General features: G+C 40.3%; 3 protein-coding genes across 3 annotated transcripts; 2 read left to right on the forward strand and 1 right to left on the reverse strand.

The window, feature by feature from the left end:
- The first annotated feature begins 974 nt into the window (after window positions 1-974).
- Window positions 975-3,174, forward strand: LOC104000013 (polyubiquitin). The gene is made up of 2 exons (XM_065085932.1): window positions 975-1,059; window positions 1,551-3,174. The coding sequence occupies exon 2, from the start codon at window positions 1,551-1,553 to the stop codon at window positions 2,922-2,924; it is 1,374 nt and encodes a 457-aa protein (XP_064942004.1). The 5' UTR covers window positions 975-1,059; the 3' UTR covers window positions 2,925-3,174.
- A 250-nt stretch (window positions 3,175-3,424) lies between these two features.
- LOC135595254 (kinesin-like protein KIN-14N) lies at window positions 3,425-8,968 on the reverse strand. The gene is made up of 17 exons (XM_065085931.1): window positions 8,653-8,968; window positions 8,344-8,577; window positions 8,101-8,245; window positions 7,858-7,967; window positions 7,659-7,778; window positions 7,378-7,581; window positions 6,354-6,563; window positions 6,193-6,267; window positions 5,876-6,022; window positions 5,667-5,808; window positions 5,450-5,559; window positions 4,881-5,042; window positions 4,582-4,790; window positions 4,257-4,338; window positions 4,063-4,167; window positions 3,883-3,987; window positions 3,425-3,793 (listed from the first exon to the last, which is right to left on the reverse strand). The coding sequence occupies exons 1-17, from the start codon at window positions 8,719-8,721 to the stop codon at window positions 3,629-3,631; spliced, it is 2,394 nt and encodes a 797-aa protein (XP_064942003.1). The 5' UTR covers window positions 8,722-8,968; the 3' UTR covers window positions 3,425-3,628.
- Window positions 8,969-14,567: 5,599 nt separating this feature from the next.
- On the forward strand, window positions 14,568-16,662 carry LOC135586852 (transcription factor bHLH112-like). The gene is made up of 7 exons (XM_065085933.1): window positions 14,568-15,026; window positions 15,113-15,641; window positions 15,728-15,838; window positions 15,932-15,997; window positions 16,090-16,155; window positions 16,237-16,287; window positions 16,370-16,662. The coding sequence occupies exons 1-7, from the start codon at window positions 14,686-14,688 to the stop codon at window positions 16,517-16,519; spliced, it is 1,314 nt and encodes a 437-aa protein (XP_064942005.1). The 5' UTR covers window positions 14,568-14,685; the 3' UTR covers window positions 16,520-16,662.
- Window positions 16,663-19,078: the final 2,416 nt, after the last annotated feature.

The raw sequence follows: 19,078 nt of genomic DNA on the forward strand, positions 1-19,078 counted from the left end.
TTCGCTTTAGATGTCATGCATATTCAGCATGCTTGGATGGTATTATGTCATCGTTAGGCTTACTGGATGGACTAGATGTCATATGTTAAGTTTTGATCGGCTGTCAATTCTAATTATATTATTTGCCCCTATATTATGCTTTAGGGAAAAGGCTCGGTAGTGTGTGGTCACAATGTAAGAGATATCCAAGAGCATTCATGTGTGCTAACTTGAATTACTTTTTTTTTCATCCTAGATGAATGCATCGGGCATAAGGGGATACTTTGGCCATATAGATGCTTTGAATGCTCTTTTACCTAAGCGAACATGCCATGCACAAGAGGGATGCTTTGAATCATGTGAAACGTATGCATTGTATCGAAGAGAAATATTTTTTGTCTTGGATACACGCATCATGTTCAATAGGGACACTTTAGCTTGTATCCAATATCTCATTTAATTTTTTGTCATAGACGAATATATTATGCACAAAGGGAAAGTTTTCAACTACGTCTTTTGTGTATTGGTGTTTTTGATTTAACACAAGTGAAAATATAATAACATGGTGGTAAAAACCTCTCTCTCGGAACATGGTGCAAGGATGACATGGTCAGGTTTGAGCCTATGACTCGTTAGGTAGCGACGTATGATTAGAAGCACAAATCAAGCTATGACATAGCTAGCCAACCTGATTTCAAGCTAACATAAATATGAAAATGGTATATTTGTACCCTCCCATTATATATATATATATGGTCAATACATTCGTTTAGGATAAAAAAATAAATAAAATTCCTGATACGTTCAATTAGGTCTTGTATGGGATGAGAAGCACTTTTGACAATTTTGACAAAGGTGGGATGTGGGATATGTATGTAAGTAACATTGACCATCCCGATGCAAAGTTATATTGAGAGGGTCTATCGACGGTAAATTCACCGTCGGGTATTCTTAAACAAGGAAGCCACTATAAATATGAACCCTGTCAACCCAACGAGTTCTCATCTCATATTGTTAAAGCCGCTTTTGTAAGTTTCTCCCTCCCTCTTTGCTCGACCAAACCGCTTTTTTTCTCTCAAGGTATGTCTTCTTCCCTTTCATCTTTTCTTGTAATTCTCTTTAATTCCTCTTGTTTATTTCTTGCTTTGGATATTATTGTGTGGGCTACAACGTTTCTTTCTTGATGCTTTGGTGTTCTTGGCACCTTTGCAACTTCTTTTAGGGATTCGTCATTGATTTGATTCCTTTGGGGGAAGAGTACGCTTGATTTATCTCGACGTTTCTACCTTTGATCTACAAAATATATTGTTTGGTTTTGATTATTCTAGAGTAATAACATGCTTTGCATCATCTGCTCCTTAATGGATCTTTGTTGGTGGCATAGATGCGGAACCCTTCATCATAAAATATTTGTGCTTTTATATGAGCTTTATGTTGGATTGCTAGATTTTACCTTAACTTGTGTCTGCATCATTGATCAGTGGTCTAATTTGTTCCTGGATTTCTTAGTTATATTTCTAATTCATGATCTATTCGGCCGTATGCTAATTCATTTTTATTATTTTATTCAGATGCAGATATTTGTTAAGACACTAACCGGCAAGACCATCACCCTTGAGGTTGAATCTTCTGACACTATTGATAATGTAAAGGCCAAGATTCAAGACAAGGAGGGCATCCTCCCAGACCAACAGAGGTTGATCTTCGCGGGGAAGCAGTTGGAGGACGGTCGCACCCTAGCGGATTATAACATCCAAAAGGAATCTACCCTTCATTTGGTGCTCAGGCTGAGGGGAGGAATGCAAATTTTCATTAAAACTCTCACCGGTAAGACCATCACCCTTGAGGTTGAATCTTCTGACACCATTGATAATGTAAAGGCCAAGATTCAAGACAAGGAGGGCATCCCCCCAGACCAGCAGAGGTTGATCTTTGCTGGGAAGCAGCTGGAGGATGGTCGCACCCTAGCAGACTATAACATCCAAAAGGAATCTACCCTTCATTTGGTGCTCAGGTTGAGGGGAGGAATGCAAATTTTTGTTAAGACCCTCACCGGTAAGACCATCACCCTTGAGGTTGAATCTTCTGACACCATTGATAATGTAAAGGCCAAGATTCAAGACAAGGAAGGCATCCCCCCAGACCAGCAGAGGTTGATCTTTGCTGGGAAGCAGTTAGACGACGGTCGCACCCTAGCAGACTATAACATCCAAAAGGAATCGACCCTTCATTTGGTGCTCAGGCTTAGGGGAGGAATGCAAATTTTCATTAAGACTCTCACCGGTAAGACCATCACCCTTGAGGTCGAATCTTCTGACACCATTGATAATGTAAAGGCTAAGATTCAAGACAAGGAGGGTATCCCCCCAGACCAGCAGAGGTTGATCTTTGCTGGGAAGCAGTTAGAGGACGGTCGCACTCTAGCGGACTATAATATTCAAAAGGAATCTACCCTTCATTTGGTTCTTAGGCTTAGGGGAGGGATGCAAATTTTCATAAAGACTCTCACCGGCAAGACTATCACCCTTGAGGTCGAATCTTCTGACACCATTGATAATGTAAAGGCCAAGATTCAAGACAAAGAGGGCATTCCCCCAGACCAGCAAAGGTTGATATTTGCTGGGAAACAGTTAGAGGATGGTCGTACCCTAGCGGACTACAATATTCAGAAGGAATCTACCCTTCATTTGGTTCTCAGGCTCAGGGGAGGGATGCAAATATTCATTAAGACTCTCACCGGCAAGACCATCACCCTTGAAGTTGAATCTTCCGATACTATTGATAATGTGAAAGCTAAAATTCAAGATAAAGAGGGTATTCCACCGGACCAGCAAAGGTTAATCTTTGCTGGGAAACAATTAGAGGATGGTCGCACCCTTGCGGACTACAATATCCAGAAGGAGTCCACCCTCCACCTGGTGCTCCGCCTCCGTGGTGGCCAGTGAACCCTTGTCCTGCTCGTTTGCTGCTTTGGTGTGTGAGTGTCTCTTATGTTGATAATGTTGTCTGTGGTTAAGTGTCCTCGTCAGTTGACAATGTTATGCTGGAACTCATGTTAATGTGTGGCAATAATGTTTTCGGTAACTTCTGGTCTTTGCATACTCTTTTTGTATGGCCATATTTTGTCTCTGATGTAGTTCTTTCTCTGTTTGATATTTCTTATATCGCCAGTTTAATCAATTCTTGCGTTGTATTTTCTTGTGCCCTTGTGTTTCTATTGTGTATCCAAAACAAACCTCTAAGACATACGTCGATTGTGTTATTTATTGATACCATAGAACATTGTAATGTATTTGAGTTTTGGAGCTTAATGAATAAAGCTTTTAGCTTTTAGCTTTCGGATGGAAGTTGTAGCAGGTGATTCTGCCACATCTTGAATTATCTATTCAAAGAAAAAGATATTACAATGTGTTTGTGAAGACAATGAACGGAAAGATACACCAAATGAGCAAAATGCACTTGTACATATGATTGCATGGTTGATCTGACTCATACACCAAATGAGCCAATGTACTTGTACATATAATAGCATGTTTGATCTGACTCATTATTGTACAGATAACGGGAAGGCAATGTTAGAAGACTAATTGCCATTAACTAGCAACATGAGGACACATAAAGAAATTACAGACATCAGTTGGTGGTACAATCAACTGTAGGTCAATCGTGACTGGGTTTGGCGTCGTGGGATCCCAATCTCGCATGAGTTGACCCTGGCAGCAAACCGAAGTGAACAAAGAGACTCCCCAACAAAATAGGTCTCAGGCGAGATGTTGACGAACATTAATGTCTTCGAATCCCCACCAAGGCATGGCTATATGATGTAACAAGACTAATGATCAAACAAATACTTCATTTAATCTCAAAGCGGAATAATGTATGGAGATGGGTGCACAACGGTACCTGTAAAAGATACGTTAGCTTAGAGTTCCTGAAAGGCACATGGTCATCTTTCTTTGCAATTGCGAATATTACATCACTTAGGGCAGACAAACTTTTGTTGATTGCCTGCATCGATGTGGCAAAAGAGTCAAAAATATGAACTATTTCATGATTTAATTGACATAGATGAACGGTATCCACCTGAGTTTCCTTTAGGCGCTCGCCAGTAGAGCCACTTTTAGCAAGACGTTCACTTCCAGCAAGATCAATTAGGTTCAGAACCCCTTCAACCTGTTGTTCTGTTCTCTGAAAAATGAAAAATGAAGTAATCACTTGACGTATGTTTCTAACACAACAGAAACCAGTTTTGCCACAGATAATGATGAGTTTCTGACCTCATTAACACCAAAAATCTTTAAAGTGAAGACAAAATGACTTCGTGAAGATTGTTCGTTCATTTGTGTTCTACCCACAGACCTGGTCTCCAAGTTCAGAAATCTCATCAGAGTTCAACTAGTTATGGAACACGAAACACCCACTAACCCCAACTAGTATGTTAGTATGAAAGTAGAATACAAAAGGAAACCGTTTAAAACATGAAACTAACGAGAATATTAACATGAATGGTTTTGAACACAACAAATAGAATGAAAAAGGATTTCTTCATAATGTCAGCCTCAGAAAGAAAACCCTTTAACCAACTAGCTCAGCAAGTATTACCTATTCTGTGCAGCTTGTTGTAGGAGGAACGAGACTTCCTTGATGCTGCAAACATCTACGATGGTAAGATCAGATACAACCGTATTACCATTAGAGTCGTGCTTGATTGAATATTGTTTGCCTGGACCACCAGATGTGTCTACACTACAAGGACGGCTTGGTGATAACAAATCACGAATTGTTTCATTATATATTTCGAGCATGGATGCCTAAAAAAGAAATGAATGAATCAAGCATGGTGGTGAAAGTGAAGACTAAGCAATAAGAAAAGCAAAAACAATTTAAGAGTAAAAGGTCACCTGCATTTTGTATTTCCAACCCTGACATTGCTGAGATTGACTAGTCTGAAAAATTTGCTCTAATGACCGTGGTATAAGACCTTTATCTTCAGGGCATTCAGTGTTGCCCATCATAGTGTAAGTTTTACCCGAGCCAGTTTGCCCATATGCAAATATGCAAACCTACAATTGATGACAACAAACTTTTTTAGTCAAAAATACAAGAATTGATCACAAGCAGTCACACGATCATACTGCAGCAGATTATATACACATTCTAAAGCTATATTCACCCTATGACCTTTTATGGTAAAAGAGAACCAGGATAAGCATAAAAAGGCAATGTGTGTTTTCAAAAACCATTACTCAAAAAAGAATCCCGGAACTAATATGACTTTATGATTAACAAATCAACTCAAAAAGAAGTTCAATGAGAACAGTATACTAGGAATGCTAAATCAAAGTACAAAGGTTAGAAGAAACATCTCAATAAAAGAGAATCAACAAAATCAATAAGTCAGTATAAATGAAATAATTGTTGTGTATAGATTTCAACAGAGACAACATATTTTAAAGATTAACTGAAGCACCTTATAGCCATCAAGTGCACTCTGAGTCAACTGAGAGATTTCTCCAAAAACATCTTCTTGTGAAGCTTCATGATTAAATACTTTGTCAAACGTGAAGGAGTACATCTGGGCTGTTCATAATTTCCTTGGTTTGATCAATATTTTATATCACCCATAGTAGTCATCAAAAGAAACAATGCAAATGTAGTATCTAAAACAAACAAAAGGCTTGTCATACCATTATGTGTTAAATCAATGCCACGACCAAGAGATTCAAAGGATGTTGGATAAGAAACAACTGCTCCATCTGTGTCACTTGAATCATTATCAAGTAAAAGAGGACGAACTCTACAGAACACGCGAATATTTCCTTTAAGTTCCTGTCAAAAAGAAGTTCAGCACTACATAAATTTTATAATATATATTTAACTAAATTAACACAAGTACCAATATGGTGTTGTGCAGTTTTTTGCGCAATTTCTCAGCTTCCACTATCTGAAGCTCGGCATCTACAAGACGTTCTTGCAAATCTTTAACAGTTTTCTTCTGCTCTTCATACTCTGTCATCGTCTCAGTAGCTGTCAAGTCGGCTCTCTATTAAAGCAACAAGGATGTCAAAAACTGAACAAAAAATTACTTAGTCCTAGATTATTCATATTATTCTGCAGCCAATGGTAAGTCACTGGTTTATCTCACATTCAGGCAAAAGAAAATGAATTGCCACAATATGATAATACTATCTGTAATGCTTTATAGCTACCAACCTTCAGCTTCTCATTAGAAATACCAAGCTGATGCTGCAATAGTTGTATTTGTTCTCTTTGGGAAGAACATGTCTCCTGAAATTAATAAAGAACAAATATATACCATGCTACTGTAAAAATTAGCAGAATGTATGAAGATGTTAGCGCATATGAAAACAAACCTCTAGAGCAACATTCTTTGTAGTCATTTCATCCAAATCTTTTGATGATTTTCCACTAATTTCTCTGTAGTTAACAACGTCTACAGTCAAACTCTGCACTCGTTCTAATAAATGATCACGATCATCTCGTACTTGTTGCAATTCAGTTCTAAGGCAGCTGACTTCCTTTTTTAATTCTTCTTTCTGTTTCATGGCCTCTTGCTGAGAAGACTGATGAAGCAATCAAACATTAAAATTACATGAATTATTGAATGTTATAACTTATATAACAGCAATAGCACCAAAAATAATCAACCACACAGCAACTTCATCTAGAATGAAACATGATGGGCAATGAAAAAGGTCAAGTGTGTTATTGTGTTTAGTCAAACTTCAAGATATTATTCTAGTTGCAAAATCATTATTCCTTGAATCTACCAAAACACTTTATTATATAGTTGAACTGCCTCCTCAAGCTGACATTAGTTTCTCTTTTTTCCCCGGGGGCGGGGGGTGGGGGGTGGGGGTGGGCGCAGGCGGAGGAATGAGATATCTCATAGAAAGTAATGCATATGACTATCAAGTGTCAATATTTGCAAATGACCAGGATACAATGTTGCTGATCAGATCAAGGAATTTATGCAACATGAGTTCCTTCCTATAGCCAAGACACAAGAATGAGATTTGTACAAGATGAGTTACTACCTTCTGTGAAGATGAGACAATTTTGACTGTATTAATACAATTCATAAAGCAGAATAAATAAGAAACATAAAATCAGTTAACAAGAATCAGTAGAAAAAAGGACCTTGTAAACCAAGATACATCAACCTCTGTAAGTTGCACATACTGAAAGCAATAGGACATCAACGCTATTTAACAATAAAAATAAAATAAAACTGATAAAATGATAAGTTCTTTGAGCACCAAAAAAAATTAAGGTACAACTGCCATTGAGCTAATAAATTTTAGAGAAAGGGGAAAAAATGATTGACAAGTGCCAATAATTCATCCTGTATTAAAAAATGTTAAATAGAACGCTAACCCTGGAGGAATCCAATTGACTTTTGAGTGAGTTTGAGTGGTCCCTAGCACTAGTCAGGCTTTCCATTATAGCACTCTTCTCCTTCTGCAGCCTCGAGATTGTTTCACCATTTTTGTTGGCCTCAGTCTGAAGATTACTGTTGTACTGTTGCAAACTGGCATTGTAATCTTGTAATCTCCTATTAGTTTCTTGCAACATTTTTAACTGGCAAATTGCATGAAACAAGATGTCACTTGGATCATCAAAAGAACTGCTTAATTTTAATAAAAAAAGTAACATACCTGGTCAACTACACATTTCTTCTCCTGGGTGACTCTTTCAAGGCCTGCTGACAGAGCATCTCGAGAATTCTCAACTGCAACCCTTGTTCCCCTTTCATTCACATAAGACTTGATAGCATCCTGCAGAATTTTTCAAGTTATAGTCAGAAGCTTCAAAACTCAATCCGCTAATCAAATCGAGAATCTTCATCACTCTTACCAATTTCTCAGATTCTTCCTTTTGGAAGTTCTTCTGCAACAAAGAATACTGGTTTTGAATTTCCTTTAGTGTTGAATCCAGTTCATCAATCTTAAACTTCATCTGGGTCTCTGCAAAAATATGAGGTACCACCAGGACATCAACACATAAGGATGACAAGTGCACATGGGAGTTATAAATCTCAATAAAAACAAGATTTTTCTCATTTTTTGTGCCATTTTAAAAATCAAAATTGGTAATTACCAATCTCTCCGTGCCTTTTCTCTTCAAAATCCAACATATTTCGAAGTTTCTCTTGCTCTGCCAAGTAGCCATCTTCAAGCTCCATGTAACATCTGATGCAAATCCGAAGTTTTTTAATGTACTCTATCATCTGCTCGCTCTTGCCCTATAAAAATGACAAGATATAAACAGCTGAAAAAATCAGTACCCAAAAAAAGCCGATAAGATTTCGTAAAGAAGGAAACAAATTCCTAGGTGCACAACCTTGTAATCGTTCTTGTTCTTCCCCTTCATCTTCTCACCCAAGAGCTTTTCCACGTCCTCCCTGGACCCGAACTCAACCCCAGATGAGCTCCCTCCATCCGATGCCTGATCGCCAGGGTTGGGGCCGGCATTGACGGACGACAGCACCTGCCGCGGCGCCCGGCCGTTAGACGCGGGGCTGACCATCTTCCGCCGCTTGTCGATGGGTGTCGTCTCACCCAGATTCTCCTTCTTCTGCAACAACCAAAATCGGAGATCAAACTGAAAGCCCTAGAAACCGGAACAAAGGAGAACACCGGAAGAACTCACGTTCGATGGGCTCCGCGATAAATTTGGGTGGGCAGGCAAGGGGGGCTTGCTCTGGACCCGGGAGGACATGGATTTGAGGGAAGACTGTGGACTGGTTTCTTGATGGTAAGGAAAGGCGAAGGAGGGACGCGAGCCGTCACCTCAACGACCAGAGAGGAGCAGACAATGAGGAGGGTTAAAGGAAAGCCAATCGGGATAAAAATGGCTCCTTTCTCGATCTGCTCGCTTAGGTGGTCGGAAATGGGGTTAGGGTTCTTGAGCAGCTCTTCTTTGTTCCGGATCTCACATGAGAGAGATTTGAAGTAGTTTGAATTGGGGAGCGGGTGGGTGTGAAGATTAGGGAAAGTGATGTGACCAAAATACCCCCATGCCTCGAAGCGTGAAGCGCCCCAAAACAGTAAATTACTTGTGTACCCATCGAGATAGGTAGCTGTGATCCGACATCACACCGCACGAATCTGCATGCGAATCTTGTCGTAAATCAAAGGATTTATAAGGCGCAAACTTTGTCCGAACCATTTGGCTGCCAGCAACTGCGACATGTACGTTTCATTGCTGCCACTACAAACCTGCACTTGTTTCGATGCCTACCTATTAAAGGATTGTGCCTTCGTTTCTCATTATATTATATTCATCATATATATATATATATATATATATATATAATCTCACTTAATAGCAAAAATTTCTCCACCTCCAAAGCCTGACAGCATCAGAATGAAAACTACTTCCTACTTGCCATTTCATGCGTCGAGAAGCGGTTCATCTTTCGTTATCCGGGGAGGTGGGGGATGCTTAGTTTTCTAACACTACAAAGGCCGCGTCTCTGTTCATCTCTGAACCCCAAAGCTTACTGCCCCCAACTATGGACAAATCCAATTATATATTTTTGTGTGGTGTTGGGTGGGGGATAGGGAGAGTTGTCCAACCAAATGAGAAGGACATGGAGGACTAATCTTCCAAAGAACGTATGCTTTGATGTGATCTGCTACTAATCCTTCTTTGGTTGGAGTTTGCAGGCGTAGTAGCCTCGTGAGGTGTTGGAAACCAGTGTTGGCAATGACAGTGATTCATCACCATTGACTCCTCTCAAAAATGCTTTTGATTGGGTGCGTCTTCTTACAAAGTCTAATCGACACATGGAAGTGGATTACGGTTCTTGCAAATGGCGATAATTGTGTCGGCATGCAGAAGAGATTCCTTTTCATCGAGGACGACATACTGTAAGAGATACAACCTCAATTAATTCTATGGAATCATCTGAGAGGATCCCAGCTCAGTGTTGGCGGAATGGTCTTCATTTGTGGTGTTAGAATCAAGGCTTCATCTGGCCTAAGTTTCTGCAAGATCCAATGCCGAGTAATTCTAGTGTATTTTCATCTTTAGATATCAGCATTAGTGTGCGACAAACATACAATGCCAGGTGATGAGTTTCGTAAATCAAAATGCTCCTTTTAGTGTTGGAAGTTTGAATGTTACTTCATTCTACAGTTGTGGGAAAAATATGCTTTTTGCCTTGATCTTCACAACTTGCATCTGTCCTCCTCCAAGACAACTTGATGGAAGTAAAGGTGCTGTGGTGGAAAAAAGAAGTCAGATGCAGGTGATGTGTCTTCTTTAGTTAATATGTCTTTCACAGGAGGCTGATGACTTCCTTTAGAAAAAAGAATTATGTTCTTTGGCCCTTTTTGCTTTTGTCAATGTCAACATTGTTATATTCTCTGTTCATGATTCATCAATTTCTCATATTAGCTTGCGAGCATTGTTTCACCAGTCTTTTTTTTTTTTTGTCGTTTCTTCTATTGCTGCTTAATAATTGATGCTTGAAGGCAATTTATCCTTTGCAACTTCTAAGTTGAAATTAACATATGGGTGAAGTGTGATAAGGAATCATTTGATAAGTCGGTAATTAATGTATCGCTTAGGCTTATAAAAAATTATCCGCTTTAAGCGATAAGCGTATTTGATGAAAATAATAAAAGATGAGAACAATTATTGAAGAAGCTTTATTGAAGAAGTGAAAAAGCTTTATTGAAGTAACTTTAGCTTGAATGCATTAACATGTCCCTCTCATATTTATACAGATTAGGAGAGAAGATTTTTCTCAACAAAATAGAGAAATTTCCTCATGTATCTGTTATTATTTTTTGAAACATCTAAAGGTAAAGAAGTTTCGACGGATTTATAAGTCCTTAGTTTTCATAATCCTTAACTAATATGAAATTAAATAATCTTATTAATACTCCTTCCTATATGAGAGTCAAGGGCTTATAGCTAAGGTGTACAGTTCGGAAGCAGATTTGTTCAATCAAGATATAGGCCTCGAGCCCTCCTTTTAGAGCTAATATAATAAGAGATCATTTGGTCGATCAATTATTAGTGCAGTTCGTAGATTCGTTAAAAATTATTCGTTTTGAACGATGGACATACCTGTACAGTTTTATCTTTTTGAAACTCGTAAGTTCCAAAAAAGACCTCTAAAAATGAGGAAGATCCGAGCCTTTATTCCCCTCAATCAGAGACTAAATAACCTTATACAAGTGGATGTTAAACTTAATAATTATGATAACTGATTAACTAATGCTCGTGTTGATCGTAAAGATTCATTCTACATAACAATATATTGGCACTACAACTTTTAGCTATTAGTAAGAGTGACCAAAACCACTCCTGCTCAGTTATTGATTCCTCTAATACATGCACTAACAGACAATATAGTGATGTAAGGAAAAAAAAGTAGGGTCTTTTGTTGAGAGGTAAGCAAAATAGAATCAATAGTAACATGAGTCTGCTTAATAAGCTATTCCATGAATGTAAATGATGAACCAAAAATTCTGCAGCTATCAGGTCAAAAGATGCCTACCACTGTGTGTTCATCAATTCTGACAGTTTTCCTCCAATAAAGAACAGAAATATTCATGTTGGGGTGAACCATGCCATCCTCATTCTTGATTTGCTAAGATAAAAACACACCAAGCCCCAATTTTGATTTTGTAGGATCTTTTCTTTCCCTGCTCTGATGTCGAAGTTGGATTTTTCTGTAGATCAACAAGTTTAACATTTAGAATTCCAGCAAACATTAAGATCAATAGTCTGCACTGTAGAAATGTTTCACCTACATGCATTAGCGCACCTACGGTTCTTTGTTGACTTTATATGGTAATCGGAAGAGAAGTCGGGGCAAAGCTAAAATATATATTTGCCCATCTATTTTCCCATTTCATTCTCCCCTTCTGCAGGTTCATGATATCAAGACCATAAATGTTGACCATCAGAAGTTGTAGCAATGAATCTGAGATTACTGCTCAGTTTGTCTTTGCTATCAGGTAAGAAAAGAAAGGAGAAGAAATAAAACCATCCAAGCTGCAATGAAAAGTAGATCTTAGCATCTGAATTTTCTAAGATAGTGAACCCTTTCAAGGAAAATTAGTAGCCAAATGAGCATCATTTAGGTGCCCTTAATCACAATCTGGGCAGTGAAATAGTGAACTAAAGAAACTGATATTTGACAGGAATTGTAGATCTGATCAATGATTTCAGAATCACGAAAAAGTTTTCGATCTCCCTTACTTTCTCCAAAACAAATCATCCTTCTCCTGAATCAACCTCCTCAAACGTAGGTTACTTGCTGACATGAATCATCTCCATCCAACTCATCAGAACCTATTCCTAAGAATCAATGTATCTTTCATCATGCAGCATCAGCTTGTTTTATAGCTCAACCACCTCTTCATTCTTCTCCATGAAACCTGTGGATTCAAAGTACCTTTATCACCTGATTAATTGAACCATGATACAAATGCCACACATCTTTTAGTCCATGTCCAAAGATGATCCGAGCGAATCATGCACTTAGTTTAATGGGTGAATAAAACACATTCATCTTGATATTTAATGGCCAGCTTCCTTCACATGCAAATCAATTGCAGCTTCTCTGACTTGCCTGAAAAGCCCAAGTGGTTCCTCGCTTCAAAGAATGAGTTATTTCTGACACAGGATCATGAGGTCAATGAGCCTAAACTTGGTCCCCTCCTAAGTACAATCATACTGGATTTAGTTCAAAAAAGGTTGTGACCACATATAATAGTGTTTTCTTCCCCAATCTATTGTTGCACTGTTCTCAGATATATGATTAGAATTGTCAACAGATAAAGATTCAATTGCTGCTAGAAACAAAACTTCGCTCAATCTTTGCAAACTTAAGGATAAAATGAGATCTTTAGAAGGAATCCTAAAACTATTTTTCCAGAAATAAAGAGAACAAAGAGAGAAGCAGTATGAGGGCTGTGAAGAACAACTTTTTGTCCACGAGTGTTGCAATGTTGCGTAGATCACATGGACTCAACCAGACTGTGGCATTCTTAATGCCGAAAGGCTCTTTTAGATTAGAACAACTGACTTGGAAAAGCAAGATAGATCAAATTAATTGATCAACTCTTGGTTGAGTGTCTCCATCTGGAACAAATTTATCAGTCACAACTCGATTGCTGCTAGATAATATTACGACTTCAGGTTGGAGCTGCTCACTGGATTCAATCGTCACAGTAGTTGACTTGTTGACCACAGTCTTGCATACCAAACAACGCAGATGTCAAAGCAGAATCTAAACCTCTCCGAGGATGAGATTACATGCCACCTCAAGTGGATGCCAACCTGAACTGCTTTAACGTACGTATCTAACACTAATCATGACATGCTTTGACTTTTTCTTCTGTGGAGCGGAGACTCGCTTTGACATTTGGCGTGACGAAGTTGAGCGCTTCTTCTGGTGTCGTCGAAGATGGTCTCGTGGAGACCGCGTTGACCCCGAGGTGGATCAAATCTTTGACCTACACGAATTAAGCATTGACAAATGTCCAACTCTTGTGGTGTATTCTTATTGTTCTTTGTCCACATCTATACGTGGTGCATGATGCGCGTGGGGTCAACTCCTCCACCTCGCACATACTGGTGGCAAATGATTCCGCTGCCATTATTGTAGAACTGAGGTGGCCACGTATACACTTCCCTACGCTGTAGCCGCGTATTCGCCTCTTCTAAAACGATCTTTTTCTAACCTTTCCACACAAATATACATCCGAAGTGAGATCGATCGGTTGCTCTTGTGCAAGACGAACAATTAAATCATCTTATAATTCGATATCGTAACAAGACGAATCGAACATGATTTGACCAACCGCGCTCACGAAATCAAGGGGACGTGGCGGTCAAATCCTTTGTCGGTAACGTGTGCGGCGCAGGATACGACACGGGATTCGGGAGGCCGTCGCTGTCGGCCTTTTGACTCCTGGGACGCGTGCGCCGGCGTGGGTCCCACGTTGACCCCGCGGACGCAACCGCTGACGTTATCGCCTCCCGGCGATTGGCTCAGCAAAAGAGAGACGATCTGATAACCTCACGCCATATTTCTCACTCCTTTACGCATCGCGGTTGCTCCATTTGTCGATCCATAACACTAGTGGAAGGATAAAGAGGGGTGTACGTATCGGAAACCAGAAGAATAAGGGGATGACCTGGATGGGCTAACAGCGGTTAGATCATAGAGGAGGAGGAGATGGTGTTTTACCACGGAACTATACACTCATGACATTCTGGATTACAGAGAATCTTCTGCTTGAAGAAGTTGGTGTACTCTCATGATGTGGAAGAAAGTAGGTTGAAAGTTGTGTGGCAGCGAACGCACCATGGTCAGAGATGACTGCGAGTCAACGGCTTATAGTTTTCATTTCAGCTCCAATTTTAGTGATGATAAATGGGTTTAATAACCTCAACATTTCGAGTTATTCGTCATGTTACACGGTTTGACCAACAGATGGTAAATTGCATTACTGAGAATGTAATCTCAGCCACTCTTATTCTGGCTCATACAACCCGTTCCACAAGCAGCACCAACTCTTTATATGAGTGGCAGGCAACGCAATCCAATTACTTCTTCCCCATCATAGCATACCAAGCCTCGGAAGAACTACATACCGTGGCAAGCAGCAGCAGCACTTCCCAGGACGAGATAGTAGACCTGGAAAGGCGAGTTCCATGGCAGATCAGTTCCAAGCAGGCAGCTGTAGCAGTGGGACCTGGTGGAGCAGCGGCTTCGGCGGCGGCCCGACCATGTCCGCGTCGGCATCCTGCTCGACGGAGCTCACTAACGTCGCAGGGAGCTTCAACTGGGCGACCGCCAGCGACATGTTCGAGCCCAAGTCGAGATCATGTGATGAGTCGCCGGTGTCGATCTCGAACAGCTCCGTGACCTTCCAAGATATCCAGAACTCCCATGTTTCTGCTCCGGTGATCGCTGCACCAATGTTGGACAGCGTTTCACAGGCCATGGATTTCGGCCTGTCGTCTCCTACCGTCGAGTGGAGCCAATCTTTCTTGTAAGTGCGTTAATGGTAATGTATAGTGTTCATGCTTTGTTGCGCAGTTTGAGATGCTGAATCACATCAATGGAGTTCTTCTGTAGTAGCAGCAGCGGAAGAGGTCAAAACAGCTTCCATGCTTTACTCCAAGAAGACGTGATCTCTAGGCCATATGCTCAGCGAGATTGGGGGGTCGAATCCAATCAAACCCATATTCCCTTGAAGAACTTGAACCACTGTTCCTTACAAGATCACCATGTACTTCTGAGCTCCAGAATTAATAGCATCCCGCTCCTCTCAGCTTCCCATGGATTACCTTCAACGCTGTTGCAAGGCCACCTCGAGCCCGAGAGCAGACTTCAAGGCTCATTTAACGATGCGCGTACAATGAAGTATGAGTCTTCAGTCGACTGCCGCGAAGCGTCGAACGACTCGTTGCAGACTTCAGTAGGTAGATTGCCGCAGTTCATGAACGCTTCACCGCCGAAGCAGCAGCTGCAATTCTCCAACGACACTCCCTTTTGGAATCCTTCAGCAAGCAGCGTAAACGAAGCACACTCAAATTTCCACCATGCGAAGCCTCGTCAACCATTCCACAACGAGAATTCAAGTCACAGCAAGCCTGTTGTCAAGGTCAGTGAGGAACTGTTTCTACCTTCTTCTGCAGGTTATTGAAGTGATCATTTCACTTAATTGGTTCATGTTCTGCACGGATGTAGACTGCTTCAGGAGCTCGGGGCTCTTGCCCAACCTTGGAGAAGAGGAGTGACAGCGAGCCGGCGGCCAAGAAGCCAAGGACAGAGACCCCATCGCCATTGCCGACCTTCAAGGTAAAACCGAAGCTGATCAACGAGGCTTTGAGGTTCTATCTCGCCTTTACTTTCTAAACCTTTGGTGAGAGGATCAAATTATTATGCATCCAGGTGAGGAAGGAGAAGTTGGGAGACAGAATCACTGCACTCCAGCAACTGGTTTCGCCTTTTGGAAAGGTGAAGCTTTCCGTTCAGCTTTCGAACCGAGTTCCCCATCCTTTGTCAGCTTGATCTTTCCCTCTGTAACTTACTTGCACTCCTTTTCACAGACCGATACCGCATCAGTACTCCATGAGACCATCGAATACATCAAGTTCCTCCACGACCAAGTTCGTGTAAGTCTCTCCACCCTTTCTTTCAGGCAAACCGATAACCTATTGTCATCTCCAACCTCACACACATCAAACGTGCTTCAGGTTTTAAGTGCTCCATATTTAAAGAAAGATCATCAAACGCAGCAAACAAAGGTGACTAAACTTCACATTGATGAACTCCTGCTCTCTCTTCTTTCTAGGTCACAATCTTAAGAGCTTATGAACTGGCTTGCAGGCTTCGGACAAACCAAAGGATTGCGAAGGGCGAAACCTAAACCTTAGAAGTCGAGGGCTGTGCCTTATTCCGATCTCGAGCACATTTGCTGTTGCTAACGAGATCCCTACTGATTGCTGGACACCTACCTTTACAGGAACCTTTAGGTAGACAAAACATTCCTTCAACGACGGGCAGGTAGGGAAGAACTTGCAGTAGAGAGAGAGAGAGAGAGAGAGAGAGAGAGAGAGAGAGTAAAGAGGAAGGAAAGAAAACTGGTGGTGACCCAACGAAGACGGTATTTTGGAGATGATGTGAGGCAGGACTTGGGAGAACAGCTTTGGGAGGGAATAATTCCTAGTAGTATTGAAGTGGAAGGTGGCTCAGCGAATGGGAACAGGGAACAGGGAACAGGGAACAGGGAACAGGTGGTGGAATATGGCAGGGAATGCAGGAATTGTTTAGAAGCGTGTGGTCACTGTTGTTAGATACCCAAGTTTGGTGTGGTGTGTGTGTGAGTTGGATAAGAGTTGGCACCACTTCTTTCTCTCTTTTCTAACATAAAATTTGCTGTCATAAAATCTATCAGAAACATCAACTTTTTCCTGCCTATTTATTTGATTTTGGATGTGGAAGTGGAAGTCAGACCGTATGGCCATATATATATATATATATATATATATATATATATATATATATAATCTCTCTCTCTCACGATTATATATATTACTATTTGTTATATAGTACTCAATGTTCATACAATAAATCCATAATCTCGATGACTAAAACATTTGAAAGCAATACTGTTTGCAACTTGATGATGTGGACCTAGAATAGGTATGGCTTGGTCCAATTTCGAAGGCACAAAGTCATCTAGGTGGCTTCCGGGGGAAAGACAGAGCGGTGAGAGGGAGGCCGAGGTTGAAGAAGATGGTTCACGAGAGATTGATTGCAAGCCTTTCGAGATGTCCTGATGTGGGTGTGGGGCTGAAGTAGGTTTGATATTTACCAGGATTGTTGGGAAACCTTAGACAGAAAAATAAAACATGTTTCCAAAAAATTTAATATGGATCATTGTGCGAAGATTGGTGTATGAAAAATCGTAAAATTAAAAATCGCGTAATATATGTGAGATGATTTACTTAGGAGAGATCGTATATTTTCGAAATCGCAGATCCAAGTCTATGGATGAAGGAGGTCAGATGTCCTCCTCTCTAGTGATGATCCACACAACATATGACATGACGATGCTTCTCTTTCGCAACATGATATTTCCTCTTCTTTGTGCTGTTATGATCGAGTCGGCACTAAGAGGAGGGGGTGAATTAGTACAACGATAAAATCATGTCGATTCAAAAAACTTTCGTTCGATGAAAATATATCAGAAAGATACTTGGCTTGAAAGCATTTATGAGTGTAATAAAAGTAAGAAATCAATTTGCAATTAAAGAAAAGTACTTAAAGTAAATGTAAACTAGATTTTTATAGTGGTTCAGTCATCGTGACCTACATCCACTCTCGATTTCTCTTTACTCGAGGCCACCGGCTTCCATTATCGATCTTCCTTCAATGGGTGAAGATCAACTATCCTTTTACAACTCTCTTCTCTTTTTCATAAGTTTAGGAGATAACCTTTTACAAGCATTCACTCCTCCCTAAACATAATTCTAAACTTTAGAACTAGAGGAGGGGATTTCTCAAGTGATTGCTATAGTATTTTCCCACTTTTAAGTTCTATATATTAACCAGGGATGAGAGGGGTATTTATAGGCTCCAAATGGATTTAAACTTGGAGCCAAAACTAGTCTCATCCTAGGTCTTCCAAGTACTAGCAATATCACTGTCAGTGTTGGGCGGTACCATCGCCCAATCTAGTGGTACCACTGCCTAACACCCTATCACTAGGAGGTACCATCACCCGATCTGGCAGTACCATTGCCTGACATAGTCTTGGAGATTGTGCCACCGATAATTCTATCTGTTGGGTCATTGTTTGAGCCTTTCACTTGGCTCAACATAACCCAAACTTGGGCCCAATTGACTCTTAATTGAGTTGGCCCAATTTTAACCCAATTACACCTAAAACCTATTTCGATCTGGACAATTATTACAAAGCTAAATCAAATATTGTCTAGCATGTCATTGGTTTATCGATGCCTTGTCTGATTCTTCGATGCCTTGTCTGATTCTTTGATGCCTTGTCCTCTCTTGCGGCCAATTGCCCAATCGTCCAGTTGACCTCCGTAACTCCGATTTCCTTGGCGTAATTTCTGCTCTTCTTAGCCTGATGCCTGAACCCATGGCCCGAAGCATTCTGCTGATATATCGACCGATCGTCTAGCTCGACGACTAATCTTTGGACATATTCCACTCCGACTCAACATGATTCTTCCTACTTTAATTATCTCTCCATGATCGAAGCTTCTTGCGTCACTCAAACCACAGATCAGATCATAAATACTATCAAGTGGTTTTGTCATCAAAATTCAAGATTCAACAATCTCCTCCTTTTTAATGATGATAACCAATTGATGACGGAGTTAATCTTAACTCCCCCTTTCAATATGCTATATTGACAGAATCTTGAATTAAAGTTGAATTCAAGTCAAAGCAATATTTCATCAAGAATATTTCATACATTACATGCTTCATGAATAGTGAAAGAACCAATCAATTATATCATTGCATGTAATATAAAATCATGCATAATTAAAATATCTAAGTACATCA

Source organism: Musa acuminata, chromosome BXJ1-10 (genome assembly GCF_036884655.1).
Source record: "Musa acuminata AAA Group cultivar baxijiao chromosome BXJ1-10, Cavendish_Baxijiao_AAA, whole genome shotgun sequence".
Classification (NCBI taxonomy): Eukaryota; Viridiplantae; Streptophyta; class Magnoliopsida; order Zingiberales; family Musaceae; genus Musa; species Musa acuminata.

What these genes read in the sequence shown, in the direction of transcription:
- LOC104000013 (XM_065085932.1), top strand. Translation starts at nt 1,551, where the DNA reads ATGCAGATATTTGTTAAGACACTAACCGGCAAGACCATCACCCTTGAG.
- LOC135595254 (XM_065085931.1), bottom strand. Translation starts at nt 8,721, where the DNA reads ATGTCCTCCCGGGTCCAGAGCAAGCCCCCCTTGCCTGCCCACCCAAAT. An exon ending in GTCAATTGGATTCCTCCAGG is followed by an intron (nt 6,564 to 7,377) that starts GTTAGCGTTCTA and finishes TTGCTTCATCAG; the next exon opens with TCTTCTCAGCAAGAGGCCAT. An exon ending in CATTGATTTAACACATAATG is followed by an intron (nt 5,560 to 5,666) that starts GTATGACAAGCC and finishes AATTATGAACAG; the next exon opens with CCCAGATGTACTCCTTCACG.
- LOC135586852 (XM_065085933.1), top strand. Translation starts at nt 14,686, where the DNA reads ATGGCAGATCAGTTCCAAGCAGGCAGCTGTAGCAGTGGGACCTGGTGG. An exon ending in ACAGCAAGCCTGTTGTCAAG is followed by an intron (nt 15,642 to 15,727) that starts GTCAGTGAGGAA and finishes GCACGGATGTAG; the next exon opens with ACTGCTTCAGGAGCTCGGGG. An exon ending in TCCTCCACGACCAAGTTCGT is followed by an intron (nt 16,156 to 16,236) that starts GTAAGTCTCTCC and finishes AACGTGCTTCAG; the next exon opens with GTTTTAAGTGCTCCATATTT.